Below are 19,084 nucleotides of genomic sequence, written 5' to 3'. Positions count from 1 at the left end.
GGGTTAACAAAGCACTTGGGCATCTTTCAAGATAAATTGAAATTAAGAACAACATTTTAAAATTTCATCACAACCTGCAGTCTGACAGATTTATGAATCTGGACCTGTGTAACTGATGTACCAAGTAACACCGCTATGATTTACCACTAAACAGTTGGCTTCAAACCAGTTTAAGTAGCTCATGAAAAAAAAAAAATGATCTGTTTTTAAATTCAGATTTATTTTATTTTTTTTAAATAAAGACAATTTCCAAGTACTGTGTTGTTTGTGGAGGACAAAAGAAATTTAAATAACTAGATATGCACGGCAAGCTGAAAGAAACTCCTTGCCTCAAACTATTCAGTGGTGCAGGCCCAAACACATTTGCAATTGCTCATGTAATCAATTCTATGCAACAATGACAGCATTTAAAGAGTATAATACAAGCTATCAATTTCATTGTCAATTTACAAGGGAAAAATAAATATTTGGGTTTTTTTTATTATACATGAACACTTCAGTAAAAAGTTATAGCTGTTGTGTTGTCATGACAGTATCTTAAGAGGTACAAATTGAAGAACATGCATACATATCTAACAGGATTTTCTAAACTATAACTTTGGAATAAATTACAGAGGACAGACATCAGCCAATAGAGGATAAGGATTATCTGAGAAATCAATTTTGAAAGCAAAAAATCACGATTGTTGCAGAATACAAGAGTTAGTGGTCTGTAACATGTAGTAAGATGAACTGTAGATGGTGTAAACCTTATTTGAATATACCTATATATAGGCTCATGGTTTTAGGCAACAAATATTAAGTGTTTTAGTTCATCCTTGATACCCTCACACTCAACTAGCACCTCAAGGATGCACGGACCATTGCAAACACCTATAATTTCATGCTTAAAATACCTGAAGCATGCATTTTCTAGAATTTGTGCATTATACACATTTGCTCTTTTAAGATTATTGTGCAATAATAAAGTTCTTAACCAATGAAAAATTTTTGTAGTTATTTGCAACGTTTTGAGGTTTGGCAGGTTTGTGCGGGATTACTTAAAAGCTGTACTTGTGGTTCGCCCTTAACTGCCACATACAGACTTTATGCCATTCATTTGGCTGGTAAAGAACAAAAAATGGCAGCAACCTAAAGGTTCTAACAGAGCGAGAAAAATCAGTTCATGTGCACTGCAGTTTACTTAAAAATATATATATATACACACACACACACTGTATATACACACACACACACACACTTTAAGATGGCACAAAGGTTTTGTACAATTGGATGCATCAGTGCAAATACATGCATATGAGGTACTAATTTATTCAGGCCAGATCTAATTATGTAGACATTACAATCACTCTCCTAATCTGACATCAGATTAGTACTGGAATCAAATTTATGACAAAATGATACATCAGCAGTTTCAATATCCTATCACAGTAACCTCTAGAATTTCATCTTTGAAACTACCACACCGCAGATTGCTCATTTTATAAGACATGTTTGCACACTGTTACAGTACTTGATTTCTATTTTAAGATTTTGAACTTGTCAATTGTGAGGATTTAAAAACTAGATGTAAAACTGGAATAATAATTATAACTGGCTTAACATTTTAACAGAATTTTAAATTCTAGCAAGTACTGTCATGGAATAGGAACATAGTTATTGCTCAAAAAAAATGAAGGCATAGATGGCACTGCTCCAATGGTGAAAATTAAATACAGAAAGCAGAATCCTGCCTGGAGTCGGCCTATGCACACTTAAGCATTTGGTAAATTATCTATGCCATTCATTTCCATATGGCTATTATGACATTTACACAGAGATACGGTACTGAAGTGGCTAACAGTGGGACATGCACAGAATTTCAGCTCTGGTAATTCTCTCTTTAGACGTTCCAGCTGCTCTACCTGGAATATATTTGGTTGTTCAGGCATCCAGTCATATATCCTGAATAAATGAGAAAAAAAGTCTGTAAGAAATAACGCTACATAAAACTACTGTTAAGTTTCCATTTTCTCTGCTTAGAGTGAAATTAGATAGCCAACACCTCTATAAATTAGTACATCTGTACTTAACACTTGAAACTTGTCTCTCTAAACCATATTCTGCAATATAAAGTGGTAGTCCTTTATCAGCATGGTTAACGGTTTGACTAGATATGCTAAAAAGCGAGCAAACTATGACCACTAACATCCACTTATTCTTCTGAAGACATGACTTTACAGATGGCGGTGTTGTATTAATTTAGATGGAATATATGAGCCAAAGATATTAACATAACCCAGTCACTATCCAACATTAAACAGTGTTAAACGAGGTCCAGAGTTTGGTATGCAGAGATTTCAGCTGGCTGTGTACCATTGCAAACACCACAGAAAATCCTTTTAAACCTTCTTTTATTAAAGATGAAGAGGAAAAACACTGTTACAGCATTTCAAATGTAAAGCAGTAATAATGTTAAAATGAAAACCTATTTTCCCCCTGTTCTTTTCTCTTTAGCTAGAGAGAGTTTTCGCAGGAACTTCCTGCCCCTTGCTTGACAATCCCTTTGAGCAGCAGTTCTCAACCTGGAGTCTGCGGCCCCATCGGGCCAGTTTCAGGGGGTCCGTGAAGCAGGGTCAGCGTTAAATTGGCTGGAGCCCTGAAGGGCTGACATTATATATTCAAATAGTCCAAATTCAAGTTTGCTGTTGCAAATTATAAAGGTTTTTTTAAGAAGCATTGTTAATGTTTAAATAATCCACATGGAAATTTGCCACTGCATTCTATATTGGTACAATTTTTAAGACAACTCACCTGGCAGCAGTGTGGTAGAAGAGAGGTGTGTCTGTTCTTCTCCATTATCTCTTGAATGGCTCCTAACAGGATGAAACTTTCATGCCCTCAATGGACTTGCATCCCTTCCTATCTCCCAAAAACTCAGCAGTTCATTCCATGCTTCGCTCAGTAGCTCCCAACTTTCATCTTTGCTTTTCAACTCACTTATTATTTAACCCCCAATAATGATCTTTTTAAGAAGAGTTCATTTAGGCCTTAGTTAAGTATAAAATGTTGAACTGTAACAGTTCAGTTAAAGCTCTGTATTAAAAAACTGGTTCAAGTGCCACCAGTATCAAACACAAACTAACAGAAAGGCAGATCAGAGTGGTTCTGTGATCAGCGTGATGTTCTGTTGTAACTAGATACTGAAGCTCATGCAGTATCTAACTTAAGGGCTCAGTATCAGCCTTAGAAGGTGAAATTTCCTTGATTCTCATATAGTTAGTTATAGGAGTATTTATATAAGTGTGTTTTAATACTGGGTGACGTACCCAGTGTTTCAAGAGCCTCGTACCAATGAATAAGACAGTAACAGTTTGGCTTTTCATTCCATTAAACATTTCCAGCTGCTTTACTAAACAATATTAATTCATCTACACTAGTTTTCTCAACTGGAATATTTTTCTTTTAAAACAAACGTTCGGGTCCAAAATACTCAAATCATTTCATACTGGGGGGCTTTTCATGAGTACCATTTATAATGCATAATAAAGGAGAAAGCTTGTAACCAAGGAAGCATGTAGGAACACAGTAAAGTAAATTTATTTCAGAGCTCAACAATCATTTAAAGAGTGATTCTTTAATATTTATATTTCAGTTGCATCCAGGGGCCCCAATCAGGATTTAAGACCCATCATGCTAGACTATGTCCATGTCCTCAAAAATCTTACAGTCCAAAGCAAGTAACATATGAAAGGACAGTGTGAAAGGGAAAATATCAAATATGTAAGTTTACACACAAACTAAATATAGTATTATTAAATGGCTTAAAAGTGAAGAAACCAGTATGACAGGCAGAAAGTCTTTTTAGGGAATATCTACATCTAATGTTTCTGTCATCATGCTATTTAGGTGCCAAACAGTAATTATACAGTAAACATCTTGTCAGTAGAATTATTACATGTAGATACTATATCTGTATACTTACAATATCTGTCTTTTATTAAACATAGTTAGTTGAACATTAACATTTAAACATTAGTTCATCTAATAAAACACTATTTAACTTTAATTTTACAGGAAGGCGCTGCTAATTTACATGAACACTTAGGCAAGTAAGGCCCCAAGTTTAGAATTTGTATAACAGTTTTACAGAACATATGTTCTTTTTTAAAAATAAGTTATTCCAATGAGTTTGGATTGAACATTCCCCTGTAGTTTATGCAACGCAAATTTTACAGCTTTGTGTCAGTGCATGAGAATTAACTACACTGGGCTGCCAATAGTGCCTCATCTATGCTAAAGATTCCATTTTTGTGAGTACACATGACAATAGTGAGAAATTAAGAAAATACGGTTAAGTGGATGAGGCCCAAGCTGTAAGTTATGTAAAACAATTATGTACCAAAACTAATACTGGAAATGTTTTTCCTTAATGGTTTTAATTGCAATTAAAGTTTGTTAAATTGGATGTAACTATTCCACTGTGTTGGCTGTAACCTCAACATTGCAGTTTTGTGCTAGAATGTGAGAGCCAGAAAATGAAACTTCATTTTCGACAGCTTTACTAAAGTGAAAAAAATAAATAAATGGTGAAAAGCATTTTTTTTTAATTTAGGTTTAATATATACTTTCATACAGAAATTTGTTAAATTATTTTAATCGTTAGCAAACTCTCTAACTTTTTAGAGTAACAGCCGTGTTAGTCTGTATTCGCAAAAAGAAAAGGAGGACTTGTGGCACCTTAGAGGCTAACCAATTTATTTGAGCATGAGCTTTCGTGAGCTACAGCTCACTTCATCGGATGCATACCGTGGAAACTGCAGCAGACTTTATATATACACAGAGAATATGAAACAATACCTCCTCCCACCCCACTGTCCTGCTGGTAATAGCTTATCTAAAGTAATCGTCAGGTTAGGCCATTTCCAGCACAAATCCAGGTTTTCTCACCCTCCACCCCCCCACACAAATTCACTCTCCTGCTGGTGATAGCCCATCTAAAGTGACAACTCTTTACACAATGTGCATGATAATGAAGTTAGGCCATTTCCTGCACAAATCCAGGTTCTCTCACTCCCTCACCCCCCTCCAAAAACCCACCCCCATACACACACAGACTCACTCTCCTGCTGGTAATAGCTCATCCAAACTGATCACTCTCCAAGTTTAAATCCAAGTTAAACCAGAACATCTGGGGGGGGGGGGTGGGGGTAGGAAAAAACAAGAGGAAATAGGCTACCTTGCATAATGACTTAGCCACTCCCAGTCTCTATTTAAGCCTAAATTAATAGTATCCAATTTGCAAATGAATTCCAATTCAGCAGTTTCTCGCTGGAGTCTGGATTTGAAGTTTTTTTGTTTTAAGATAGCGACCTTCATGTCTGTGATTGCGTGACCAGAGAGATTGAAGTGTTCTCCGACTGGTTTATGAATGTTATAATTCTTGACATCTGATTTGTGTCCATTTATTCTTTTACGTAGAGACTGTCCAGTTTGACCAGTGTACATGGCAGAGGGGCATTGCTGGCACATGATGGCATAAATCACATTAGTGGATGTGCAGGTGAACGAGCCTCTGATAGTGTGGCTGATGTTATTAGGCCCTGTGATAGTGTCCCCTGAATAGATATGTGGGCACAATTGGCAACGGGCTTTGTTGCAAGGATAAGTTCCTGGGTTAGTGGTTCTGTTGTGTGGTATGTGGTTGTTGGTGAGTATTTGCTTCAGGTTGCGGGGCTGTCTGTAGGCAAGGACTGGCCTGTCTCCCAAGATTTGTGAGAGTGTTGGGTCATCCTTTAGGATAGGTTGTAGATCCTTAATAATGCGTTGGAGGGGTTTTAGTTGGGGGCTGAAGGTGACGGCTAGTGGCGTTCTGTTATTTTCTTTGTTAGGCCTGTCCTGTAGTAGGTAACTTCTGGGAACTCTTCTGGCTCTATCAATCTGTTTCTTTACTTCCGCAGGTGGGTATTGTAGTTGTAAGAAGGCTTGACAGAGATCTTGTAGGTGTTTGTCTCTGTCTGAGGGATTGGAGCAAATGCGGTTGTATCGCAGAGCTTGGCTGTAGACGATGGATCGTGTGGTGTGGTCAGGGTGAAAGCTGGAGGCATGCAGGTAGGAATAGCGGTCAGCAGGTTTCCGGTATAGGGTGGTGTTTATGTGACCATCGTTTATTAGCACTGTACTGTCCAGGAAGTGGATCTCTTGTGTGGACTGGACCAGGCTGAGGTTGGTGGTGGGATGGAAATTGTTGAAATCATGGTGGAATTCCTCAAGGGCTTCTTTTCCATGGGTCCAGATGATGAAGATGTCATCAATATAGCGCAAGTAGAGTAGGGGCTTTAGGGGACGAGAGCTGAGGAAGCGTTGTTCTAAATCAGCCATAAAAATGTTGGCATACTGTGGGGCCATGCGGGTACCCATAGCAGTGCCGCTGATCTGAAGGTATACATTGTCCCCAAATGTGAAATAGTTATGGGTAAGGACAAAGTCACAAAGTTCAGCCACCAGGTTAGCCGTGACATTATCGGGGATAGTGTTCCTGACGGCTTGTAGTCCATCTTTGTGTGGAATGTTGGTGTAGAGGGCTTCTACATCCATAGTGGCCAGGATGGTGTTATCAGGAAGATCACCGATGGATTGAAGTTTCCTCAGGAAGTCAGTGGTGTCTCGAAGGTAGCTGGGAGTGCTAGTAGCGTAGGGCCTGAGGAGGGAGTCTACATAGCCAGACAATCCTGCTGTCAGGGTGCCAATGCCTGAAATGATGGGGCGCCCAGGAGTTCCAGGTTTATGGATCTTGGGTAGTAGATAGAATATCCCAGGTCGGGGTTCCAGGGGTGTGTCTGTGCGGATTTGATCTTGTGCTTTTTCAGGAAGTTTCTTGAGCAAATGCTGTAGTTGCTTTTGGTAACTCTCAGTGGGATCATAGGGTAATGGCTTGTAGAAACTCGTGTTGGAGAGCTGCCGAGCAGCCTCTTGTTCATATTCCGACCTATTCACGATGACAACAGCACTTCCTTTGTCAGCCTTTTTGATTATGATGTCAGAGTTGTTTCTGAGGCTGTGGATGGCATTGCGTTTCGCATGGCTGAGGTTATGGGGCAAGTGATGCTACTTTTCCACAATTTCCTAACTTCATTATCATGCACATTGTGTAAAGAGTTGTCACTTTGGATGGGCTATCACCAGCAGGAGAGTGAATTTGTGTGGGGGGGTGGAGGGTGAGAAAACCTGGATTTGTGCTGGAAATGGCCTAACCTGACGATTACTTTAGATAAGCTATTACCAGCAGGACAGTGGGGTGGGAGGAGGTATTGTTTCATATTCTCTGTGTATATATAAAGTCTGCTGCAGTTTCCACGGTATGCATCCGATGAAGTGAGCTGTAGCTCACGAAAGCTCATGCTCAAATAAATTGGTTAGTCTCTAAGGTGCCACAAGTCCTCCTTTTCTTTTCTCTAACTTTTTAGCTATTAGTCACTTAATTTTCTGTGCCTCTGGTTTCCCAGCTAGACCCCAGTTCTTTCTGGACTACATAAGTACTTCTGTCCTCAGCACCCCTCTTTACTGTAGAATCTCAGCACCTTGAAAACATTAATGAATCTTCAACATCCCTGTATAATAGGCAAGTGCTATCCTCTTTTCACAGCTGGGAAACAAGAGGCACAGAAAGTTAAGCAAGGTGCCCAATGTCACAAGTTTGAAAGGAAAGAAGGATGGTTTTGTGGTTGTGCACTAGACTGGGACTCAAGAAATCTGGATTCACTTTCTTGCCCTCCCTCAGTCAGCGGATCCATTCCTAAGGGAATCCTCTCTTACGCCACCAGCTATAACAGTTGTTCCTCCATGTTCTGTAACTACCTTTTAGCATGTTCAAGAAAGAATTACTATATAGCATTTTTCAGAGTAGCAGCCGTGTTAGTCTGTATTCGCAAAAAGAAAAGGAGTACTTGTGGCACCTTAGAGACTAACACATTTATTTGAGCATAAGCACCTGCACATCTACCAATGTGATATATGCCATCATGTGCCAGCAATGCCCCTCTGCCATGTACATTGGCTAAATGGACAGTCTCTATGTAAAAGACTAAATGGACATAAATCAGATGTCAAGAATTAACACATTCAAAAACCAGTCAGAGAACACTTCAATCTCTTTGGTCACTCGATTACAGACCGAAAAGTGGCAATTCAACAAAAAAACGTCAAAAACAGACTCCAACGAGAGACTGCTGAACTGGAATTAATTTGCAAACTGGATACAATTAACTTAGGCTTGAATGAAGACTGGGAGTGGATGGGTCATTACACAAAGTAAAACTATTTCCCTGTGTTTATTCCCCCCCACACCCACACCCATGCTGCTCCTCAGAGGTTCTTGTCAACTGCTGGAAATGGCCCACCTTGATTATCACTACAAAAGGTCCCACCCCCCCGCTCTCCTGCTGGTAATATTTCACCTTACCTGATCACTCTCCTTACAGTGTGTATGGTAACACCCATTGTTTCATGTTCTCTGTGTATATAAATCTCCCCACTGTATTTTCCACTGAATGCATCGGATGAAGTGAGCTGTAGCTCACAAAAGCTTATGCTCAAATATATTTGTTAGTCTCTAAGGTGCCACAAGTCCTCTTTCTTTTTGTAGAATCAAAATGGTCAGTCAATATTAGAGACACAAGGTGGGTGAGGTAATATCTTTCACGGGACCAACTTCTGTTGGTGAGAGAGAGAAGTTTTTGAGCTTACCCAGAGCTCTTCCTTACTAACTGGTCCATCAAACCATATTATAGGTGTGCGGGGTGGTGTGTGCACTCCAGGAAGCTATATGCAAGCCTCTCCTCTTACATCTTATTATTTCCTTACTTTAAAGGAGTTGTAGCATTCTACTGCAGAGTTGGGAGAAGAGATGTTATGACACTTTGGGGTTCAACCCAGACCAGTAAAGAGGTTGTGTCACTCTGTGCCCTATAACCCTGGGTGTCTGGGTTGTGCAGCCGTGGTTCAGAGCCCTGACACCAGCAACATGCTCACAAAACAGATTTTTGAACTGCATTGCCATCAGTAGTTCAGTAACATTCACCTTTGAGACACTCGGATTCCTCTACAAAGGAATTCTACCTTTTCCTTTTTCATTATCTAGATACTTTTCTCTGCTAGACAGTAAAGAACTAGCTACAAAACTCAAATCTAGACTAAAACTCAAAACTCAATCTAGACTAAAAATTATGTATTTTGAGATTGTGGCTTGCACAACTACTTTTGGGCCAGGAGACTGCAGTCACCTGCCGATCTTAAACAGGCAATTTAGAAAACCCAATAGGTTTAAATTTCAAATATAGACATTTCACAATAAGACTTAAAATAATATTTGGTGAAGAAGAAAGTCACTGTGCCCCATCTGGAAGTCCATTACAAGTGTCACCTTAATTCCTGATCGATGGGAGAGATCCCTATGTGATGCTGTGGCAGGGAGGAGGAGCTGCAGCTGTGCTACTTAGGGGAAAGGTGGTCTCCAACCCCTCTCTTTTAACTAGAAACTTACTTCACTGGTCTGTCTCACCTCCTGTTGCTGCCAGGTACCACCTGTAGCTAGAAGCAACAGAAGCAGGCAACCTGAGTATGAGAAGGCTGGTAGTAAACAGGAGGTTCTGTGCCAACTTTTCAGGAAGGATCTTCTGTACTTGAGAGAATGGCAGGGAGATGTAATCAGAGCCAACTTAACTCATGTCACTAACGTAAGAACTCTAAGAGCATGTATATGTATAGGATAGGAAGAATATATTTAGAGAAGAGAAACAGGAAATAAGTTTACTTGGCTCTCTGTCCTTCATTTTATTACCTCAAGAAGAACAGGTACCAAAGTTCTAAATGCCTGATTTACTATATATTATTTCCCCCCTCAAAGGCTACTAGCTACTAGCTCAAGTTTTTCAGAATCTGTCTCTCCTATAATTTTACATACCTCAACTGTGTCCCTTAATCTCTTTTCTACTCTATTACAATGCCCCCTTTTCTGTACTCTCTTCTGAACGTTTTCCAATTCTTCAATATCCTTCCTACAATAATGAATTAAGTGCCCAAATTATGCACAACTTTGCATGTCCTATTGTTAGCCATTTGCAGGGCACCATAAACATCTCTTCTGATTTGTTTCATTGGTCCATCAATGTGCACAAAGTTGGCTTTTTCAACTGCAGAGGGACCCTGAACGAATTGTTTTAAATCTTGACCATTACCAACTGCAGATCCTTTTCCAGACCACTGACCTGCAAGTTTAACTATTACAAAGAACTTCAAAATTATACTTGGAATATACAGACGATGTGTGACGCTGTATGGTATATGAGTGACCATTTATAATATTATCGATACCAATATTACAAAATTGAAATGAGTCTTCTACCAGATATGCCACGTAAGGTATCAGTGGAAAAGGTATGATTTGCTAAATATGATAAGCTTGTTTATACATATGTATCATCGTTATATCATATGTTATAAGTGTGTGGTATATTTATTTCTTGTGCTGTGTATCTGGGTGACACCCCAAGACAGACTGGCATCAGCACTACCCAGCCTGCTTGATGGCCCATCAAAGGCAATCAGCTGTACAATGAAGCCATTAAAAACAAGCCAGGGCTATGCCTATGAGTCAACACGACATGTACAGGAACATACCTATGGACAGAGGACTCCAAATACTTTTCCATGCCCAAGTGCTGTGAGCTTGTGTTTGGGACAAAGGATATACAAGTCACATGGCAGAAAATATAAAAAGGCAGCTGCATCACCCCCATTTTGTCTTGAATCCTGCTTCTCACCTCTGGAGTAACAGCTCTACAAAATGAAGATTTGAACGCAAGATTGATCGACCCATCCAAGCTTTGGATGCATTCCAGAGGGACTTTACAAGCCAGCAAACTCACCAATGCTGCTAAGAACCTGAGATATGGATTCTGAAGTCATATGTATGTATCTGATTGCTTTGACCATTTAACAACTCTTCTTATTCTTTTCTTTTAAACCTTTGGGTTTTAGATACTAAAAGGATTGGTTGGCAGAGTGGTATTTTGGGTAAGATCCAAACTAGAATTGACCTGGTAATGTGGCTGGCCCTTTGGGGATCAGAAGAACATTTTGTACAGTGAATAGTGTTTTAAGTAACATCTCACTTTACTGGAACTATCTGCTGATTGGGAGCCAGAGACTGGAATGCAATAAAGGGGTCTATGTGATTTCTTTCCCCCCCCAGATTCTTAATAACCAGTGTGGGGGATAAGCAGTACAGTTTGTGACTGGTTGGTGAATCTAACTACACAGTGTTAACCACCAGTTTTGGGAGAATCTGTTCTCCTTTTTGCAGACTGCCCTGCCCTGGGCATTTTCAGGGTGGACTACCCTAGGCACCACGGGTCACAATATGCATGTTGTTCTAGGATCTAGCTTAGTCATTCACTGTCAGGCTGGGTGCACTGCAAAATGTAATCTAATCTATCAGTCTCTAAAGAATAGAAAGAGTGCCTTTTATCACTCTACCTAGAACAGAGGTGGGCAAACTTTTTGGCCCGAGGGCCACATCTAGGTATGGAGCTTGTATGGTGAGCCATGAATGCTCACGAAATTGGGGGTTAGGGTGCGGGCTCTGGGGTGGGGCCAGAAATAAGGAATTCAGGGTGTAGGAGGAGACTCCGGGCTGGGGATGAGGGTTGGGGGTGCAGGAGGGTACTCCAGGCTGGGACTGAGGGGTTCAGAGGGTGGGAGGGGGATCAGGGTCAGAGGTTGGGGTGCAGGCTCCAGGTGGCGCTTACCTCAACCAGCTCCCAGAAGCTGCAGCATGTCCCCCCTCTGACTCCTATGTGGAAGGACGGCTAGGTGGCTCTGCGTGCTGTCCTGTCCTGTCCACAGGTGCCACCCGTGCAGCTCCCACTGGCTGTGGTTCCTGGCCAATGGGAGTTGCGGGAGTGGCATTTGGGGCGAGGACAGTGTGGCACCCCTTGGCTGCCCCTATACGTAGGAGCTAGAGGGGGGACATGCCACTGCTTCTGGGAGCTGTGCAGAGCGGGACAAGCCCCAGACCCCACTCCCCGGCAGGAGCTCGAGGGCCTGAGTACAACGTCTGGAGGGCCGGATGTGCCCACCCCTGACCTAGAGGTTACTGGCTTGAGAGAACTATGTCTAGCTCCTCTTGATGACAAGAGCAGTACTGATTACACACGAATGTACAGTTTTGAAAGTCAATTTTGCTAAACAGAACAATGTCTGAAAATATTAAAAAAATACCTATTACACTTAGTGTCTTCAACAAATATAGAAAACGAAGTTTTCAGTTAAGCAAACTTTCCCACATCTTGTATACAAAGTTTAAAAACCAATCAACAAAAATGCCAGCTACATGTTAGGGTATGTCTACACTGCCCACATTACAGCGCGGCCGCAGCAGTCCTGTGACGTGGGCAGTGTAGTCACGCTTTATCACCGGGGGAGAGCTCTCCTGGTGATAAAAATAACCGCCCTGAATGAGAGGTGGTAGCTTTATCACCAGGAGCACGGCTCCTGGCAACAAAGCCCTGTCTATACTGGAGCTTTTCAAGTGCTAAAACTTTTGTCGCTCAGGGGAGTATTTTTTCACACCCCTGAACGACTAAAGTTTTAGCACTGAAAGTGGCTGTACAGATGCAGCCTTAGATTTGTAAACTAGTTCTCTCTTTTAGGAATCAAACGCAAGGCCACTCAATAAACTAGCCATCCATGTACTTGCAGCATCCTCCGACAGAAGGAAGTCACACCTATGTTTCACATATGCAACTGAGACAGTATATGTGAGTTTTAGGACGACTGTCTCTTGAACTCAGGTTTACAGACACGTGCAGAGCAGGATATTCTAACACCCACTCAAATCAGGCCAAAATCAAAGTGAAATAAAAGCAGGATTAGAACAGAACAAACATTTCATATGCTCACTTTAGGTATTGTAATTCTAAAGAATATTTGAAGAAATAAATACCTGTCATATATTAGCCCATTAATGCCATATTCTCTCAACTTCTTCCTGTTATCTGGGTCATTTGTATCATCACCCCAACAGAAAATAACTAAACCTTTAGATTTGGCCTCCTGAATATATGATGGGTTCCTAAGCAGGTCTTCAGTGTGCACATTAATTCCCTGTAAAAGTTATAAAAAACATTTAAGAAAATGCAAATATAATCTAGACTAAATACTATTAAAAGTCAACTTTTCTAGCTTTTGATCACTGAAGTGTTTCACAATTTTTAGACAACTAAAAGAAAAAAAATCTTGTGAACTCCAGGAATTAAATGCATTTTTAAAGACTTGCTTCTTTAACAACTGTTCAATATTCAAGAGGACTGAAGTGCATTCTTAGTACTTTGAAGCAATGAAAATACATTACTTTAACATGTTTACTAAATGTTTATGTATTCTTTTAAGTTTGCTTGTCACCTTATTCAGCTTCTGTATTTTAAAAGTCAGTTTATCAGCAATTATGGAATGTAGCAATAAGTTAGTTTCATTTCACAGAGTAACAAGAGCATGACAACTTACCAGCAAGTTTTCAAACTGGGCAAAGCTCATGGCAATAGGAGTTGTACGAGACCTGAGATCCATAAGTTCTGGATAAATATCAGATTTTCCTTGTGTGAGAAACAACACAGGATACTTATTTTGCTTTTGCCGAACCCTGTAAAAGAGTATAAAAATACAACTGCAAACGGAAACTTTTCAGTAGTGTTTCTCTCACATGGATGAGAACATAAAAGCACAGTCACCATTCCCAAACTGTATTGACATGTAATATGCAAAGTATTAATCAAGGATTAAGCAGTTTTGTGGACACACACCAGTCTGTCTAGTCAGTTGGATATGACTAAAAAGTTAACATAATGCAGTAACCTTTACTATATTCCAGAGAAAGACAAGGCACATGTGAAAAAGAATTTCTCCATTTTCTCATAACAAGACTGATTTTTTTTGCCCCCTTTCTTCCTAAGGGAAAGAGACATGACTGCCCTGGATTTTAACTCCAGAAAGATAGTTTAGCATAGTGAAATCTCCCTTTCCTGCATAGTAACATGCACATTTTCATGTTTGAACACATTCACTACAAATGACAAGTTCAGCCTCATGGTTAGAAGGGAATACTTTTACTTACTGGATATTCATTTAATCCTTTGCAGATGCAACAGCAGTTTTGCCTCAATGTGTACAACATACCATTGTCCCTTTCACCACTTTAGAGATTTACATATTTCACACATATTTCAACTATCTAAAGTCTAGAGTATGTTCCCCCTTCCCCAAAGTTCTCCATATAAACTTTTAGAAGTGGGTAGCCTTCTATCATTTTTTCCCCTTTACAAAACACACAATAGCAAACTTAACACATTCTCAAGCCACCTTGACCACTTTAGAGTTGGTTCACCAGCATAGCTATGAAATAGCAATAGGCGAAAGTAATATTCCGGGTATGATGATTCATCAACTTTGACTCCACCTTCACTTACTCTTCACCTTTCACTGCCCCCTCCTAACCAGCCCCTTTACACCCTTCTTCCACTGTTTTTCCCAGGCTGTCCCTTATGTTTGGAAGTCCTCTTATTGTCAAGTACCTGTCTTCTTTCACATCTCTGCTTTAAAGGATTTCTTCTACACAGTCTTTCAATAAGGAATTCTGCAATATTTCCATACAAAGACTGGTATAGTGTGTCAATAAGTTCCCTGATTCAGGGTCTGTCTTTTGTTCAGCACCCAGAAAACCAACATAAGATGTGCCACAACAGAAAGCAAATTAGTTTTTCTAGAAAGCCAATATCCAATAACTATTTATGTAGTTTAAGAACTTTCATGTTTGTTTTTTCTAAATCAGAGATTTGTTGAAAATTGTCAATAGAGAATTCTATGATTATATATGTATATTTAATTTGCATACACTAAACTGCCAAATAAAAACAGTATGCCCTGTTCTAAGATGGTCACCTATTGTGACAAGAATTGGCGGTTACCAAGTAAGTGTACTGTCTTGGCATTTGTTTGAACAGCAGCATATGGACACTGACATTACCCAAAACTGTCCTGTAACTGAAGAGACATTAGAGCTGTTATCTGGCCCTGACTTTCCTTTTGCAGTACTGTGAAGAAGAGCATTTCAAACAGGTATTTTCTTGTTCTGAAACACTAAATATTTTATCCTCCAGCCAAAAGGAAGGAGGAACAGTTCGACACATGCTAGAATGGCCAGGAAACTGAAGCCAGAGGGAAAGTGAAACCCCAGGATAAAGTCTGCTCTTTTCCCTACTGTTTTAAGAAAATAAATGTTTACTTAGACAATTTGTTATTCACTATTTTTTCCAATGCCTTTTCTCTTAATATGCTGCTGGCTTTGTTTTCCGATTGTATTTTTGGGCATGGGTCAGATGGATGAAAGGTCTAAGTCCAGGAACTAAACTTAAACGTGTTGGCATTCAAACTCAAGTCACAAAAATAACTTCTTAATGAGTTTTCCATTGAGCACTAACACCTAAAGTGAAATCTATTGAGTCAAAAATGGTTTAAAGTTGAGTTGTAACTTACATTGTGCAAATGTCCGCATCAAATGAAGAAAATACAATTCTCCTTCTTCCAGCATTTTCTAGAGTAGTTTTTAGAATGATATCTAAGAAGAGGTTCATATCAAAATAGGTTGACAAGTTGCCATCCCATTTCCCATCCTATAAAAAAAATAAGTAGTTGAACTAAATCAATGACTACACTAATTATTTCAAATGACAGGAGTCTATTTAAGTTGAGAGAAAAAAGAATCCAGCTCGTCAATATGAATAAAAAAATAGCACTCTTCTCCAGTCTACCAAGCGTTGTTTGCAACACTATAGAGCTGGCTTTCAACAAAATTGTTCAGAAATATGCAGCTTTTGAATCAGTGTTATAACTTTAAATGGTCTTTTCAAGATTCATTAAAACAACTCACTTTATTCCTAGAGACGACATCAACTATTCATGAAGTCTATTAAAATTAAAAGATCATTTGCATAATAAAATCATTTAAATATGGGTTATATTAAAAACAAAAATATATTAAGAAGCCTAATGTAGTATAAATGAATAAAGGGCAACTAAACAGATGTTTTGTACAACCATTTGTAAGGATATAAATGTTGTAGCAATATTTAATTATATAAATAACTCAGGAATATTTTCATCTTTAGAAGATGATTGCCTACAAGAAACTGTCAATTCTGCATTAAGATCCCAATACAAACACTTATGCATGTGCTTAAAGAGAAGTACATGTCTGTTTATTTGCAGGTTCAGTGCCTTTGATTTTCTAGTTTTAAAGCTAGCAGGACACACTGTCAGTGAAACAAAACTGCCTTTTACTGTTCAAAAGAAAAAAAAAGGCTAATAACTTTGATTAAATAAAAATAACAGTAAAATAGTAGTTTAGGTCTGGGTCACATGCAAACTGACCTATCAAGATATGCATAGTAGTCTATAAAGTAACACAAGGCATCAAGGAACATTATAAATTGCTTACTCTTTGTTGGCAGATCCATTTTATTTCTATGTTAAACCCGACATCTTCAGGAAGGGATTCCAGAACCTGGATACAATAGTTTTATAAAAAAGGTACCAAATCACATGACGCTCATTAAGTACTATTGCTAAGGGTAAATACAGGACAAAAAATGCTGAATCACCACCCAGCAAAGGCCAAAAGTATAGCATATACATATATGATTCTTTAACACTTAAAGGCACATTATCCCTTTTCTACTCTGGTCCAAAGTGGGTCAATGGAATAATGAGAACAGCCTTCAGGAATTAGTTACACCATTATCTGCAACTAATTTCTTATGTACTAACACTTTGAGATGTACAGTTATTTACAATTTACAAATACTTAGTGCATACTTTTCTGTCTGGCTACTTATTATATATGTTTTTGTTTTATATAAAAAACAATTGCTCTGATCATGAAAAAAAAGTCACAATTTCCCTGGTTAACCACCAAAAACTATCTGGCACAGCAGACAAGATTCCCTTGTCTAGGCCAGTTTGTTATTCATTTTGTTCATGTTTACCTCTCAGACAAAAGACAAAGATTTAACTACTTTCATTTGGATTTGGGAGAATAGTACCCAGCAATTGCTGTAAGGGGCAAATAGAAGCACAGTTCAAGAAAAAAGAGTTTCAAGAATTATCACAGACTAAGTCTGGTAAACAGTTTCTGAAGAAAAAGCCAACTCAAAAAATACAAACTTTGGCAAAGATTAGTTATTAATGGAATATACTGCAACTGTGCTAAGTAGCAGTAGCTAAGTGGTGAAGGAATGTAATTCTAAAGCTAAAGTTTTGAAAAGTGGCCACCAATTGTGGATGCCCCAAATTTGGTGCCCAATTTCACTCCTCCCCCCGAGGTAGGATTTTCAGAGATTGTAAGCACCTGCAAGTCCCAAAAACTTTTAGAGTTATGGATGAACAGGATTTCTGAAAAGCAGGCCCTAGGTAGCAAGCTGGGCACCTAAAAACTGAGCCATCCATAATTAGTGACCACTTTTGAAAATTCTGGCCCATAGCCTCCTTTTACTGCCACTACACCCATTTTCTTTGGCTTTAATGCACTGCTGCCGGTAAAAAGCTTCTTGTCCAGTGCTGAGAAGAAGTATTTCATTAGCCACCAGTGAGCTCCTATTGCAGAAAAAATCAGGATGATTCAGGAACGGGAAAGAAATGGAAAAAATTCTTCCAGATCATCTTTTTTGGCTTTTCCTCAAAACTGAAGCAGTAGATCAAAAAAGAGCTCCCATTTAGAATTCATGTTGGAAACTGAAGGGGTTTTGAATGTAGCTGATACATTTACAATGCCTATAACTACACTGGTTACTTACTAAAGACAAAAAGAAAAAGGAGTACTTGTGGCACCTTAGAGACTAACAAATTTATTTGAGCATAAGCTTTCGTGAGCTACAGCTCACTTCATCGAATGCATCTGATGAAGTGAGCTGTAGCTCACGAAAGCTTATGCTCAAATAAATTTGTTAGTCTCTAAGGTGCCACAAGTACTCCTTTTTCTTTTTGTGGATACAGACTAACACGGCTGCTACTCTGAAACCTTACTAAAGACAGTTATAGCATTTCAGTGCCCCGAACTCTTGTGCACATAGACAGTCAAAAATAAGCTCCATTTTGAACCCTTTCCTCGTCTTGTGACAAAAACCTTTGAAAGTTCTTTTTCTAGACTCCACTTCTCCGTTAAGCATGCAAGAACCCAAACTTATTTATAAATATTTTGAAATTTCCATTTGCCTAGCATTACATTGCTCTACATTGTCTAGTTCTATACTGACTGCTGCTTACCGTCTGGAGAGATGGAAATGGTTGGTTCTCAGAAACAGGGTTTTCCTCCCCTTTAAGAGATGCTAAAATTAAATAAAAAAAATTTAAAAAAAGGTGAACAGCAGTATTGCCAACCCCCAAATTAGGAGATGGTCTTCAAAATCATAAGATTTTAAAAGATTCACTTTTTTTGAAAAAAGAAAAGGAGTACTTGTGGCACCTTAGAGACTAACCAATTTATTTGAGCATGAGCTTTTGTGAGCTACAGCTCACTTCATCGGATGCATACCGTGGAAACTGCAGCAGACATTATATACACACAGAGATCATGAAACAATACCTCCTCCCACCCCACTGTCCTGCTGGTAATAGCTTATCTAAAGTGATCATCAAGTTGGAGAGAGAGTGTGTGTGTGTGTGTATGGGGGTGGGGGGGTGAGAAAACCTGGATTTGTGCTGGAAATGGCCCACCTTGATTATCATGCACATTGTAGGGAGAGTGGTCACTTTGGTGAGCTATTACCAGCAGGATAGTGAGTTTGTGTGTGTGTGGTTTCTGGAGGGGGGTGAGAGAACCTGGATTTGTGCAGGAAATGGCCCACCTTGATTATCATGCACATTGTGAAGAGAGTTGTCACTTTGGATGGGTTATTACCAGCAGGAGAGTGAGTTTGTGTGTGTGGGGGGGGTGGAGGGTGAGAAAACCTGGATTTGTGCTGGAAATGGCCCAACTTGATGATCATTTTAGATAAGC

At 39.3% G+C, this 19,084-nt stretch overlaps 1 protein-coding gene across 5 annotated transcripts in view; it reads right to left on the bottom strand.

Annotated features, from left to right (window-relative positions):
* Positions 1-203: 203 nt before the first annotated feature.
* Positions 204-19,084, bottom strand: part of GPCPD1 (glycerophosphocholine phosphodiesterase 1) — a 74,825-nt gene continuing 55,944 nt past the window's right edge. For 4 of the 5 annotated variants that reach the window (XM_077814113.1, XM_077814114.1, XM_077814115.1 and 1 more), the window contains 7 exons: positions 18,352-18,413; positions 16,529-16,594; positions 15,568-15,704; positions 13,543-13,678; positions 12,983-13,143; positions 10,657-10,815; positions 204-1,944 (listed from right to left, as the gene is read on the bottom strand). In XM_077814113.1, the coding sequence (XP_077670239.1) occupies positions 1,755-1,944; positions 10,657-10,815; positions 12,983-13,143; positions 13,543-13,678; positions 15,568-15,704; positions 16,529-16,594; positions 18,352-18,413 (911 nt within the window). In that variant the 3' untranslated portion in view covers positions 204-1,754. The remainder of the gene's footprint in view (positions 1,945-10,656; positions 10,816-12,982; positions 13,144-13,542; positions 13,679-15,567; positions 15,705-16,528; positions 16,595-18,351; positions 18,414-19,084) is intronic. The other variant, XM_077814116.1, reaches the window with a different exon arrangement.

Source organism: Eretmochelys imbricata, chromosome 3 (genome assembly GCF_965152235.1).
Source record: "Eretmochelys imbricata isolate rEreImb1 chromosome 3, rEreImb1.hap1, whole genome shotgun sequence".
NCBI lineage: Eukaryota > Metazoa > Chordata > Testudines > Cheloniidae > Eretmochelys > Eretmochelys imbricata.
This window is presented reverse-complemented; position numbering and strand designations above follow the sequence as displayed.